General features: G+C 26.2%; 1 protein-coding gene across 9 annotated transcripts in view; it reads left to right on the top strand.

Moving 5' to 3' along the window:
- Positions 1 to 13981, top strand: part of LOC132937027 (piezo-type mechanosensitive ion channel component-like) — a 40180-nt gene extending 26199 nt beyond the window's left edge. For 8 of the 9 annotated variants that reach the window (XM_061003848.1, XM_061003852.1, XM_061003851.1 and 5 more), the window contains 17 exons: positions 5602 to 5738; positions 5805 to 5857; positions 6308 to 6333; positions 6405 to 6580; positions 6660 to 6748; positions 8105 to 8366; positions 8428 to 8594; positions 8665 to 8958; positions 9023 to 9170; positions 9247 to 9458; positions 9516 to 9674; positions 9745 to 9871; positions 9927 to 10171; positions 11024 to 11208; positions 11301 to 11543; positions 11622 to 11850; positions 12991 to 13981. In XM_061003848.1, the coding sequence (XP_060859831.1) occupies positions 5602 to 5738; positions 5805 to 5857; positions 6308 to 6333; positions 6405 to 6580; positions 6660 to 6748; positions 8105 to 8366; positions 8428 to 8594; positions 8665 to 8958; positions 9023 to 9170; positions 9247 to 9458; positions 9516 to 9674; positions 9745 to 9871; positions 9927 to 10171; positions 11024 to 11208; positions 11301 to 11543; positions 11622 to 11850; positions 12991 to 13288 (3050 nt within the window). In that variant the 3' untranslated portion in view covers positions 13289 to 13981. Of the gene's footprint in view, positions 1 to 5601; positions 5739 to 5804; positions 5858 to 6307; positions 6334 to 6404; positions 6581 to 6659; positions 6749 to 8104; positions 8367 to 8427; positions 8595 to 8664; positions 8959 to 9022; positions 9171 to 9246; positions 9459 to 9515; positions 9675 to 9744; positions 9872 to 9926; positions 10172 to 10241; positions 10262 to 11023; positions 11209 to 11300; positions 11544 to 11621; positions 11851 to 12990 lie in introns of those variants that run through there. The other variant, XM_061003854.1, reaches the window with a different exon arrangement.
- The last annotated feature ends 1203 nt before the right edge of the window (positions 13982 to 15184 follow it).

Below are 15184 nucleotides of genomic sequence, written 5' to 3'. Positions count from 1 at the left end.
AAATAACATGATTATATTTGGGCAAGGCAGTCTTGACATTTATAATTAAAAATTCTACCTTATAGTATACTGCATATCATTTAGTTTTATTAATTAAACTTTTATTTTTGTGATGATATTTTTTGAAACCATTTGGGCTGTTGTACCATTTATGCTGTTCCTTGTAAACTTATATTTCTACCGTCTGCAAAGCTTGATAAATAGTTTGAGACCAAGAACATTTTACTTGGATTTATTTATATAACGCTTAGTAATTTTCATCATTGCCTAAAATATCAACTTTGATGGTAACATGCATACAAATTATATATATATATATAATTATTTAACACCATTTCTGTTATACCGATTATTATTGATTTAAATTTAAAAAAAAAAATACTATATTATTTATTTGACAGCTCAGTTTTTTATAGTACCTATATTAATAGTGTATTCAACATATTATGTTCAGTGTTCACAAAAATTATGGTATTTTATGCAAATATTTTTTCCGTGCTTTTTTTATTGATGATTTTCGTTTTAAATCAAATTTCAGCTTATTGTATTGTATACAACTGGAGATAATAATAAAAATAAACCAAATCAACTTCAGATGAAATATAGATGCGCTGTTAACTGATATGTGAAGTCTATGGTTTGTAACTATTATGTACTCTCACAGACAGATATAATATGTGTTGTGCTTTAACACTAATAAATCATAAACAAGCACTAACATGAGTTAGCTTTCTAAATTTGTTCACTAAACTACTAGCAATTTTCAATGAGACTTATTTAGATGTCTGTATCTCTACTATTTTATTTTTTGATATCATCCATAATTTATCATCTGGCTTATTGACAATTTTACACCATCAAGTATATCAATCTAAATAAATTTGTTAAAAATCATTTTTTATTCCATGTAGTATTTGATAAATAATATATATTCATTCTACACTACTTATTGCACAAATAATAAATTAAAAGAAAATATTTTTCCAGATCCATTAATTACTTGTATAATGTAAATTACTTAATAATTTACCGAATCGAACTATCTTATTTGATATGTACATTTTTATGTATTTATATACTCGCTGATCTTGAACGAACCTACATGTTAAATTTCAAAAAAATAATATTATTTCCACACTTATAAGTTATAACAGTTAAATATTTTAAATATTAATATTATAATTCAAATTGTGAATTATTGGATCTCTACATATAAACTTGTTTTGTGGGGTATATTTGGAAAATGCTTGGAAAATTAACAAAAATATCATGTCCTAACTATACTACAAACATAATTTGTAAACCATACAATTGGGTAAACTGCTTATAATATTATTGTTACAATTTATTTATTTTGTATCTATAATCCAAAAAAGAAGATAATCTAAAACCTTAGTTTCATTAATTTTAATGTATGAAATTATCAAATAAATAATACATATAAATGCATACATTATGAATAAATGCATATTTTTACATATTTCTTAAATTTGTTAATAGCATACTATAGTGACTAGAAAGGTTATGATTTTATAAGTTTCTTTACGTCAAAATACAACATTATGATTTTGGTTAATATTGTTATTTTTTTATTTAATTTCTCTAAGGCTTTGAAAAACATTCACAATACGTATTATTAAATTTAATTTTAATGATTAATAAATGTATAGTAATCTATTTCTTATTCTATTCATAAAGGTATACATTTATTTTGATGAAAAAAGTAAAATAATACATAATATGCTTGAATTTTATGATCAATTATTCTTATTTATATTCAAATTATCCAAACTTTTAATTTACACGCATTTTATAACGAGATGCAATATTATAGTGGTTTTAAAAACCAAAAATTCATCTGTAAGAGCAAAAATACCTCATTTTAAAAATTTGTATATATTTTCAAAATTATTAATTTGTTTACAGTAAATCCAAGTCTCTGGTCTCGTTTAAGTAATGACTTATAATACATATCAAAATATTCTTATTAATAGTTTTCAATATCATCATGAAATTGTTATCAGGGCCGAGTAAGTTACTCAATTTATTGTAACTGGTTACACGGTACAAGTTATTCTAAAACTATGTAATTAGTTACAAGTTACTAGATACTTTTATGTTGACTAACTAGATACAAGTTACAGTTATGTAACAAAGTTACATTTAAAGTTAAAAGTTGCATTGGTAAATGTATAAAGAATTATTAACCGGTCAGGGGCTAGATAAAATAACGTGATGATCGTTATGTTAGGAGAAAAAAAGATTAACCAACCATAATCGCACAACCACTGAATTTCTACAAACCAGATCAATTGTGAAAACCAAAATAAATGAATTAAAGGTTTTTTTTTTGCTTTTGCAGACTTACTTATGTATTATCAAAGCAAAAAAAGCAGAATGTAACTTTTAATTTGTACCTAGTTACAAGTTACAAGTTAAATTGAAAATGAGTAACTTGGTACACGTTACAAAAGTAACCGAGTTACATAACTTAGTTACACACAAGTTATAACTATGATATGCCAAACCCTGGTGGTTATACTTTGTGCCTTAGCAAGGACCAAGGTAAAATGGTATTTGATTGAAATACATTGTGTATCTAGTATCTTCAAGTTTACTAATATATATTTCTAGTAGTTCTAGCAAGTTATTCAATTATGAATTCTTCATTTCTTTATTTGAAATGACAACAATTCAATTTCTCTCTTAAGAGGATGTCACACCCGCATGTGTTATCTCCTTCTAACAAATGTACAATATAGAAAAACTGTTTTGCGCAGGACAACTTTTCTACCACCATATTAGTTGTAGAACTACCAAATTTTCACAACACGTAAAGAAGAAATTTATCTGTGCAACAGCGTGCTCTTTGTTTTAATAGCACTTTTCCAATCATTTTGTATCAGCAAATGAAAAAAACCAAATGTTTTGAAGCAAATAACTTAAGTTGTATTAATGTTATCTAAAATATGGACACGCTGTTGCATAGATAATTTTCCACTCTATATTTTCAGAAATTTTGGAGCCACTACTACAAACACAGAAAGATAAAAGTTATCCCGCGCAAAACAGTTTTTGCTATGTTGTACAATTGTAAGACATCCTCTTAAACAGTAAATAATGATATTTTTACATTATTAATAAGTTATTCTAATAATTTAGTATGTGGATGGTTTTTAAAATTAATTGTTCAATTCTTCTTTTTATACAGGTTTATATAATATGTATAATTTGTATATAAAATATATTGAATTATTTCTTTACATTTGTAAGATTAACTTACCTATTTTGTTTTTAAATATTTTTATTATTAATAATATTATTTTGGTTTTTTGTATAATAATTATTCAATTAATATTAATGCACTTGATTTCAAATACATTTTAGTTTACGTTATATTTAAATTTCTGGCTTGGGGTTTAAATTATTATAAATTATAATACAGTTTTTTTTTATGTATTTAGGATGATTCTAATATATTTTAACATGTGTGAGAATGTTTGGATAAGAAACTCAGTTTTACATTTATCATAAATACTATTAACTATTAATAGGCTGTAACATTCATTATTCAAAAAATGTGTGTGAAAAATTATCTTAATCAATTATTATATTTTCTTCTTATGCTATCCATTTTATTTAGACTTAGGTTATTATTAGTATTGAGTACAAGTTAGTGTTAACATTATTCAAAACAATACTTTTTAAACGCATACCTACATTTTTTCTAATTTTTCTAAACTTATTGTTTAATGGTGCTCATATACATTTTATTTCTTTTATGTTTGTATTAATTATGTATCTGTATAATAGGATTACATATGATAACAGATGTCATGGTAATATTTGTTGAATATTATTAATTGCATTTTATAAAATTTATCCAATTTTCAAAAAAACTGTGCACATGGATTTTAAAATATTTTCAACACAGCACACAATTGTACTAGTTTAGTAGTTATATTTAAAATTAGATTTAAGTGATTTGTTTATTAATTAAATTACTAATCTTTATTCAAATTTAATGTATAATGAATTTTAATTGAATTCTAATATTGATAGAAACATTCTTAAATCACTTAAATCTATAGAAAACTCACTGTTTTTAAATAAATAATATTGCTTAATATAATTATTATTATTTTTATAATATATTCAATAAGATATTTCAGATTCTGAGCGGAACGATGAATGAATTGATTTTACAATGTTGTGTGTTTTTTTATTTTTATTTTTTTATTAATTTTTAATTTTTTTTGTGTCATCACTGTATAGGTCATTAAAACTGCTTCGATTTTTTTTTTTCAACAGTGTCTTGTTATGGGAAAGTGAATCTAGTTAGTACACTTGGCAGGCCAACATTTAAAACTCCCAATAGTTTTCAAAAGCGACGAGAAAAACAACATAAAAGTTAAGGAAAAATGGGGGTTTTTACGCGAATTCAGTTTTTGCCAAAATCGATTATGGTGTTTTGCGTAACTCTAAGACAAAGGACCGTAGATACATGAAATTTTCAATGAACATTTATATTAGCATTAATTTTCTATACGCCATAAAATATTTAAAATATTTTGACTTGTTTTGAGCTGTTTACGGACAATTTCAAGTTAAAATTTTTCTAGTTTTTTTTTATAAATATCAAAAAAATATATTTGTTGGGCCAAAAAACGTCAAACTTTAATATAAAGCTCCTGATATATTGCTTGAATAGCAGTTGAAAAATATTACAAATACATAGGCACAGTTTTTTTTTATAAGCATGTAAAGTTCGATTTTTGACAACATTTATCAAATTTAGAATATTTTTGAGCTAAAAACTTATAAAATGTTTAACTTTTATGATTATGGATTGAAACTTATAACAATGTCCCATGTGAGTTGGTTATTCAGTAACCAAAAAATCTCAAAAATATAAAAACACTTTTTTTATAGTTATTTTATGTTCAAATTTGGAGGAAATTACAAATCAAATAACCAAGAATGACGATTATAGATATATTGTTGTTATTTTATAATATTAATTCAAATTACTGGCTACCATATTAATAATAAGTAATAACAATATAAATATAATATAAAATATCCACACTGACAAACCGTCACCGCTCAGAATTGTTTTTCGTCTACAATAATATTATATCATTGAATTCAAATTTAATACCATCTATTATACATTTATACAGTGACCCACTTGTAACCTACTATATAGTAGATCGACATTCACTTACCCACCTTTTTTTTATTTTACTTTATAAGTTGATAAATAAACAATAATAAAATTAAAGCATGGAGTGTAATTGTTTTTATGTTTTTTCAAAAACATAATATTAGAGTTTTTTTATGCACAATATTTACATTTTTATTTAATCATGATTTTATTGTTTTAGTAGGTATGTATCCATTAATATTACAGTAGAACTTTGATAACTTAAAAATGAAACAACTAAAAACAAATTGAATATTTTGCGATATTGATATAATCAATGGTCATAACTAGTTGTCAAATTGTTTAATTGTTCAAAGTTCATCTTATAGTTCTACTGTATATTATTATAGTAGGTATTTAAAATGTTAACTAAAAAAATGTTTGGTTATTTACAGCTATTCGTTCTGGTGATTATTACATGTTTGATGAATTCGATGACGAATTAGATTCAATTGTGGAAAAAGATAATGAATTAAGTGACGACTCACTTGAAGATTCAGACAAAACTGACACAGACCATTTTGTGTACAAAGTAAATATAAAATTTCTTTATTTAAGTTTGAATACTTTATAATCAGTCTTTATTTTTTGTTCCTAGAAAAAAAAAGAAATGGATAAGTCAGTTGTTGGTGAAACGAGTAAACTAGCCATGTAATATAAATATTTTTTCTGTTTTATTATGTATCTGAATTGTGTGATAAATATCCGGTTGAGCTTGTTAAAGTTATAAACTGTTTATTTCTTTAGGCTTTGAGAAATATTTCATATATATACTGACTGTTATCTAATCTAAACTTATTAATATTTAAATAACTTTTCTTGGTCTATAATATAAAATTTATCAATATACATTGATATAGCCTCTACATCAATGTATGTTGTACAATTTTAATAACTCCCCACAAAATAATATTATTCATTATGTTTCATCAGTGAATTATTGTTTTGGTAAAACTATACTTAAATAACACCTATTACACCATTTCCATACAATTTAGATTAATAATTTAATTTTTAATGATTGCAATCATTATTGGTTGGTTAGATATAAAATCTTATAAAAGAATTTTTGATTTAATATTATTATGGTTTTTGTTTTAGGGGTGACGGTGAGGATTTAAGAGAAGGTATGCTATTTTATTTTAATTAAATAAATGTAATAATATAAGTATATATAAAGTATATCAAATAATTTTAGATACTCAAGATGGAGATAAATTAAAATCATTCAGTAAAAAAATTAAAGAGAATATTTATTTGTTCATGGCTTTTGTCAATAGTTCAACAAAAACATTGACTAGGAAATTAAATAAAATTTCTCGAGACTATAGATATGTTATCCGGACACTAGCAGTTGAAAAGAAAACATTAAAAGTATTTAATTATTACAATCAACAACATTAATTACAAATGTAATCATAATTTATTCTTTAACATAACATTTATATTTCAGCAAAATCGAGGTTTTGGAATTGGTCTAAGAACAGGTTCATCAATGATTTGGCAGCCTATGCCGTTTGTTGGTAAAAGTGTCACGTTAAGGTAAGTAATATTACTCTGCAGTATATCTAGACATTTTAACTTTTAGAATTTCAACATTCTCTATTGTTCAAAATATACAAGATTCTGTTTAGAAAAAAAAAATTTGAAAAGTTGTATATAATATTTCTGAACCAATATAATTTATGATTACTGACAAGTGATAACTTAAATAAAAAGGTGGATAAGTGAGTACCGCCCTGCTGTAACTGTAAAGTTGTTGTTGAGTATGTCATTGTAATGCTTGTGTTATATTTTAATTCAAAGATTGATTTTTGTATGCAAAAAATGATTTTGAGTGGAGAATTGTGTGTTAGCCCAGCATAATTGAATAAATAATCAAATTTAATAATTTTAAAAAAACACAAAATTTTTTTATGCTCAATGAAAAGCAAATTGTGTTACTTACAGAAGAAAACAATTTGTTTTGTGTTAAAGAAGCAATAAGAAAAACTTATGAAGAATCTTCTTTTAAATTCTCAAATGTTAGAAATGAATACAAAAAATTTTTATGAATTTCTAACTTCCGGCAAATTATAAAAATGTATTGTGGATTTATGTTCAATTTTTTTTTTTAAGAGGACACTACCCATGAATTTGTTGTCTCCATCTTACACACCAACGACATAGAACATTTTCGTTTACTAGATTTAATAGTGTACTGTTAATTTTTATATTAGAGTGAATTGACCTATTATCAAACTTTTAGGTAAAAACATTATCAGTGCTTAAGTGTTAGGGATATTTTAATATTTTCATTATCAAGCAAGATATGATGCGAAATATCAAGAATTAAAAATGCTCATATCTCGCTTGAAAATTAAAATATCGAATAAAAGGCAATATTAAAGCTCAGATAATGTTCTTATCAAAAAATTTAATAATAAGTCAATACTGAATTCATTCTTAAGTCAAAACTAACAACACACTATTGAAAGTTTGAAACTTACCACATGGCAAATTTTCGTTTACTGGTTTTAATATAGTATTATATTTTTTTTGGTATTAGAGTGTAAATTAGAAAGTAATATTGACCTATTATCAAACTTTCAAGTAAGAACAATATTATCAAACATAAATACAAATTATAATAATATATGGTTACATACCATATTTGAGCTTATGGGAATGAATATAGTATGTATATATTTTGTATACATTTTATATGATATGTCTATAAATATACAATTTATTGTTTTAATTATTATTATAGACTATAAAAACTAATGAGCATTCCAAAAATGTACTATACTATAACGTACCAATATTTCAACTAAAAATTTACTTCATGACATTTGCACTTACATCAACACTTCAAAACATAAGTACTAATGTTTGATTTGAATTTTATTTTTTTAGTGCTGAAAAGTTAGAAGAATTAGAAGAACAGCAAGAATTAAATGCTTCCAATCAGCCCCAGCTTATGCGCCTCATCTTGGCTCTTTGGTTTGCAATCATATCCCACTCTGATTTAGTGTGTTATTTTATGATATTCCTGCATCAGATTAAATCTGCCACTATTTTAAGCTTGCCATTGCCATTAATGGTTTTTTTGTGGGGTACGCTCACTGTTCCTAGGCCGACAAAGAATTTCTGGGTCACTCTTATTGCGTACACTGAAGTAATTTAATATTTTAAATTTTAATATAAATGCTTTCATATTAATGTTATATTTTAATTAGGTAATTGTAGTCATTAAATGTATGTTCCAATTCGATATGATCCCATGGAATCAACAAGTTGTTACTGACAACATGCCATTCTTCCTGCCAAGAATTATTGGCATTGAGAGGAAACAAAATTATGCCACATATGATTTATTCTTACTTCTTGTTTTGTTCTTCCACCGGTAAAAATATTATTATTATAAATATATGTATTATGACTCCACATACATTATCTTTAAATAATTATTTTAGAACAATGTTAAAATCATTGGGTCTTTGGAAAAGTTCATTGTCATTTAAAGGAACTCCCATTAACCAAATATCTTTATTTGACACAATTGATACTCGATGTTCAATGGGTTCTGAGGGTTACCAAGGATCTGTAGACAATGATCCAAGTACTGAACAAACAACAGTTGTGTTAGCTCCAGAATTTTTGCAATCCAGTAACAGAGATGAACAATTTATTCAAAAGTCGTACGAACAGTCATTCGATAAATCCAACTCTGCAGAGACTGATAATCTCTTAGAAATAATGCCGTTATCGTAAGAACACACATTATATACATTTAGAAATGTATAGTATAATAATGTTTATTTTCATTTTTAGTCTCAAAAAGCATTGCAGTCCTCTAGTGTCTTTCTTCGAACAGTTAATAGATTCAAGCTCTAGAGTCAACGCTGACGTTTATACTTATATGTTTTTGTGTGATTTCTTCAATATATTTGTTGTTGTTTTTGGATTCTCAGCTTTTGGTGTACATAATTTTTATTTTAAATCAAATCAAATTAATTTTAAATTGTATACTAATTTATTTGTATTTATAATAATAGTCTCAAAGTGATGGTGGCGTGTCTCAATACTTTGAAGAAAATAAAGTACCTGTTCCGTTTTTAATCATGTTGACCCTTCAATTTGCATTAATTACTGTTGATCGGTTGCTTTATTTAAGAAAGTATATCCTGGGAAAAATACTATTCCAATTTGTGTTGATAATTGGTTCTCATATATGGATGTTTTTCATATTACCTGGGGTTACAGAAAGGTAAACTAATTTGGCAATGTGTATTGTCATTTTACTAATTTTAATTTTATTATCTAGACAATTTAACGCTGTGATTCCACCTCAGCTATGGTATATGGTAAAATGCTTTTACCTATTACTGTCTGCATATCAAATTAGAAGTGGATATCCAACAAGAATTCTTGGAAATGTTCTATGTAAAAATTACAATTATATTAACATGATTCTATTCAAACTGTAAGTTTTATTAATACATATAATTAAACATTATAATTTGCTGGATATTTATTATGTTGATTGTTTTTAGTTTTATGTTATGCCCATTTGTATTTGAACTGCGGACAATAATGGATTGGGTATGGACCGAAACATCAATGACATTACCAGATTGGCTTAAAATGGAGGACATCTTCGCTCATATTTTCCAACTAAAAGTATTATTGTATGCGTATAACATTAAAAACAAAATCTAACTTTTATTTTTTATAGTGTTCAAGGCGTGTAGAAAATGAATACCCAAATCCTAGGGGTATAAAAGTTAAACCAGCAAAAAAATACTTGATAGGAGGTGGATGCTTGATCTGTTTAGTGACTGCTATCTCGTTTCCACTGGTATTATTTGCTCTTGGAAATACAGTGGGAGAGCCCAATTTGCCCGAAAGTATCAATCTAAATGTTAAACTTGGATCGAACCAACCAATATACACCATGACTATTGAAGGTACAATCGAAAAGTAAGTGTTGTTTTGAAAAATAATATAGTATTGTTGATTTGTATTTATTAATATTTTATATGATATATAGGTATTTTATAATTGGGGCACGTAAGTTTATGCATTAGCACATCAATCTTGTCAAGTCATTAATGTAAGCTAACATAGAAACTCGCTCTAATGGTAGTAACCCATAGGATTCCATATATGCAATTTTATTTAGCATGTAATTACATTTCATTTTGAAATTTTTAGTTGATTTGGCATATTTATTCATTATTATGCTCTTTTTGTTACATTGAAAGAGCATTAAGAATTATTTTAAGTTATTGTTAACACACTTTTATTAGTTTTTTATGTAAGAATGGGTACCAATGTTTGTAACCTCTATCAAAAACCAAATTTATTTGAAAACAATAAAAATATTATCTAAATTTTAAAAATATAATATAATATAACCAATGTATGGGCTAAAGATATAATATAGCTAAATAATATAATTATATTTATAATACAATAGTATAATAAAGGTAAATGATTGTAAATATGATATTTAAAATAATGGTTGACTTGCTAATATAACAAATTACAAATATATATGGGTTTGTACCCATGAACAACAAAAAAAAATGTGTTTATTCATTTAAGTTTGGAATCAAAATAATTAGGATTCGATTAAGTTTGGATAATAAATAAAAAAAAAATGTACCCAGTTGTTTTTATATTTTATACGATTCTATTGCAAAGGTTGTTTACTATGTATTGAAATTTCAAGTGCATATTTGATTATTTTAGGAGCATAGTTGCATACATAAACTCTTTTTACTGCTTTTTAGTTTATGAGCCCCAATAATAATAACATTTTTTTTTCAGGTTTGATGAATCTGACTGGTATTCTATGATAAATGTTTACAAAAAGTCTAGATCGGCCCAAACATTCTTATCCAACTATGATTATGAAGATGTTGGTGTTTTCACTTTAACAACCCATTCAGCAAATACATGGTCAATCAGTCCACCTGAATTGGACAGCATGATAAAACATCTTAGTGCACCTAGTAATGTTTTGAATGATTTCCTTTTTTATTTAAATTAATCTTTAAACAATTTGTACACTACTAATTTGTATTTTTGATTAATGTTTGTATAGATGCCTCTTACACGGTTAAAACTGATTGGGCTATTAACCGTAAAAATGCCTATGGAGAGCAACCAAAAGACGTTAAAGATAGTCATGAAATTACTATTAACCAAACAATTTGTGCAGAACTGGCTAATCTCATTACTAATAAAAAAAACAGTGTCATGTTGTATGGTTTAATACCAAAGTTTATTAAAGTCACTGGATTTGGAGGAGCAAGTGCTGTATCACAGCTCATGATCAGTAATGAAAGTATGTAATATTGAATATTATCATAGTTAATCAAATCAGTGGATATTTTTATTAATTGTTCTCGTTTTTACTTTCTAGCTGTACCATACATGAATGCTAGTGTGTTTTTAAATGGTAACAATCAAAACAATGATAGTGAAAAATGGTGGGACTTGTATGAAGAATGTCCTAATGAAAGTTCTGCTCGATATTTATACGATTTGCCCAAAAGTTCATGTATTCCTGGTGGTAATAAACGTACATTCACAATATATACATTTAATGACAAAGCATTTCCAGAAACATTGAACATCATCAGTGGAAAAGGGTAAAAACAATATTATTTATAAGTTCATAACTCATTGTGTTCATATTTCATATATTTTTTAGTATAAAATTTAGAATCACTTAAAAAAAAATTTATTAATTACATTCTAATACATTTGACTTTTGGCACTCGTTTTGAACTATTGTTTTCTCAGATCGCCTCACCCAAGCATAGCACGACTAATCATAAGGAATAGATAAAAAAAATAAATGAAATCCGGAACAAATTATAGTGAATACTATATAAATATTTATTTCATTACAATTAATAATATGTATTATATTTTACATTATACTGTGGTGTTTGTTCGTAATTATTGTGTCAAGAAGTTTTATCTTAATCAACATTAACAATTGTAACCATTTGGGTCCCTGCTGTCATTTGGGCTTAAAATTTATTTTTAGACCAAATAATAAAATTGTACGGTAGCACGCACTTTGGCAATCATTTTCTAATGTAACAATAGATTTTGAATGTCGGACTTTGAAACTGCTTGACTTAATGTTTTTAGATTCTGAGTGGAATGATGACTGTATTGATTTTACAATGATGTGTTTTTTTACTTATTTATTTTTTTATTTTTGTATCTGTCATCACGGTTTGGAACAGTAAAACTGTTTTGATTTTCTTCAACAGTATCTTTTTAGATGGGAAAGTGAATCTAGTGGTGCAAAAGGGAGATCAAAATTTAAAATTCACAATAGTTTTCAAAAGCCTTTAATGTTCAAATTTTGACAAAATTTATCAAATTTAAAATTTAATAATTATTTTGTAGTTAAAAATGTATAAAATTTTCAACTTTTATTGCTAAGGATTAAATGTGTAAAACAAGGTTCCTCATAAATAGTTTATATATAAATTACTTTATTCACAATAATATCATCAAAATATATACTTAGTAATATCATAGGCTGACTGACCGTTTTTGCTCAGAATTGTTTTTCTTATACATTGGTATTATATCATTGAATTCAAATTTAACACCATCCATTACAGTGACCCACTTGTAACCTTCTGTACAGCAGAGTAACACCCACTGGCCCATGTCTTTTTTATTTGACTTATAATATTAATTAAATTTATTTATTTTTAAATCGTAATCAAATTACACAATAATACATTTATTTAATTTTGTTATAGGATTATTGGACTGTATACAACTTTTGTTATTGTCGTTCATACGTTTGTTCGAGGCTTTTTCACCGGTATATCAACCAAAATTATGTTTGATGATATGCCATACGTAGATAGAATCTTACAACTGTGTTTAGATATTTATCTAGTGAGAGAAAGTGGTGAATTAGATTTGGAAGAAGACCTATTCGCTAAACTTGTGTTCTTGTATCGGTCTCCTGAAACGTTAATTAAGTGGACTCGACCGCCTGATACAACATCAAATGAAGATCCCGATGATGCTCTCCCAGAACTATCTGCATAATCTCATTTAATACAATACTAAGTATAAGCAAGTAATGTTGTATTGGTCACCCGTAATGTCAACAATGAGGACTTGAAAAATCTGATACAACTTCCATCAAAGATCCCGACGACGCTCTCCATGAACTCATATAATCTCATTTAATGTAAAACTGAATATTATATTATTGTATGTCTCAGGTTTCTCACGCATCATTGTTATTACTCTATTAATTAAATTAGTCTTATTAGTTATTATAATTCATATCTAATTTACATACTGAATATCATATTTACATAATATCTATGAAATATGAATATTTTTTTTACGCACTTCTTTATCTGTGCTTTATTAGTTAATGCATTAACTATTTTAAGGTTGTTATTTCTCTCACATAATTGTGTCCATTGTGTTTTATATTATTTTTTTTTTGTTTTTATATTTTTTTATTTTTTATCAACACTATATTAATATAGTTTGATTATTAACATTTGTGCATTTAAAAAAAAGCAATAAGTAACTTAATTAATTAATGCATATTAATATTAATGTATATTAATGTATTGTATTCATAAGCTGATTAGCATAATTTTATATTTTTCACTTACACCATTTACAATCATACACATTGTAACGCAGTTTAGACATTGTGAATTTTTTTTTAAATTCATCTACACAATTATTACAATAAATTACATCATCATTATATGTTTATCAATTTGAGTTTTATTTCTGTTAATGAAGGGGGTCTGACCTATGATTAAACAATTTTAATATTAAGATACGTTGTTGTTTGCATAAATAGTGTGGCATTTGAGTCTAATTGATCACTTCAAATTAAATCAAATAACCTTATTAAAAATAGGTTAGTATTATTCAGTTGACGACCAGCATGTAAGGGTATACAAAGTTTTCATTAATTTATTGTCTAAATTACCAAGTAAACTGTTGATAGTATTTTAAATAACAATGTTATGGGTCATAAGTATACATCATAATAGTAGTTTCTATTGTGTTTTAAATTTTAAATTTCTTTTAAACTTTGTCATCATTCGAGATAAATATTTTATATGTTAGAAGATGAAGCCAATTGCTTATTAAACACAATTATGTAATACCCAAGTAATTGTTTTAACTTTATTTTTTTTTTTATATAATATACAAACTAATTTTTTTTGCATTCTCAATAGGTGTATAAACATTTATAAATAATATTATTTTTTTCTTTTACCTGATATTTTAATGATTGTCTTAATTACCTAAAAAGCTAATCCATCTCCAGACATTTCAATTATCATTGGCTCAAGTCATCGTCAATTGTCATAATATAAAATGTCCCTTGGTTCCCCCTTTCAAAGAACGATTTGTAAGCGTTGCACGACGCGGGTCCCCTTTTATTTCTCTCTCCCTTTTTTTTTGTCTGTCGCAAGCCCTTCACCTCAGCAGAAAACATAAAATTATTTTTAAAAAAAGATACGTTACATGTATACTCCTGGTAAACCTGTGAAGGCTACTACGGGTAATGTGGTGTGCCGCCTCCCGTGGGCCTGAACCCTATTATTTATAGTACGGATTATTCATTACCTTATTATTATTTCTAACGAAATACAAAAATATTATTATGTCTTGCGACAAGTTGCGATTTGCTTGCTGAACGAGCAACATGTAGTTTCCGCTCTCGAGTGTCGTACACGTACGTAGTTTTATTTTCAGTAATTCAAATATCACGAAAAATGCTTACCACGCAAACAAGACATTGGTAAGTGTTTACATTGTATAATTAAGTAGGCCACGAGCAACGGCGTACCAGTGGTTCCCACCGTCGCGTGTCATGCACGGTGCACCGTCATGAACTCGGACATACAGCCGACGTATGAGCAAATGCAAAATGCAATATCAGAATTAATGCGAACTAAT

The sequence above is a fragment of the Metopolophium dirhodum genome, chromosome 1, assembly GCF_019925205.1.
Source record: "Metopolophium dirhodum isolate CAU chromosome 1, ASM1992520v1, whole genome shotgun sequence".
NCBI classification, from domain to species: domain Eukaryota; kingdom Metazoa; phylum Arthropoda; class Insecta; order Hemiptera; family Aphididae; genus Metopolophium; species Metopolophium dirhodum.
Note: the sequence above shows the minus strand (reverse complement) of the source record. Positions and strands in the feature narration are given on the sequence as shown.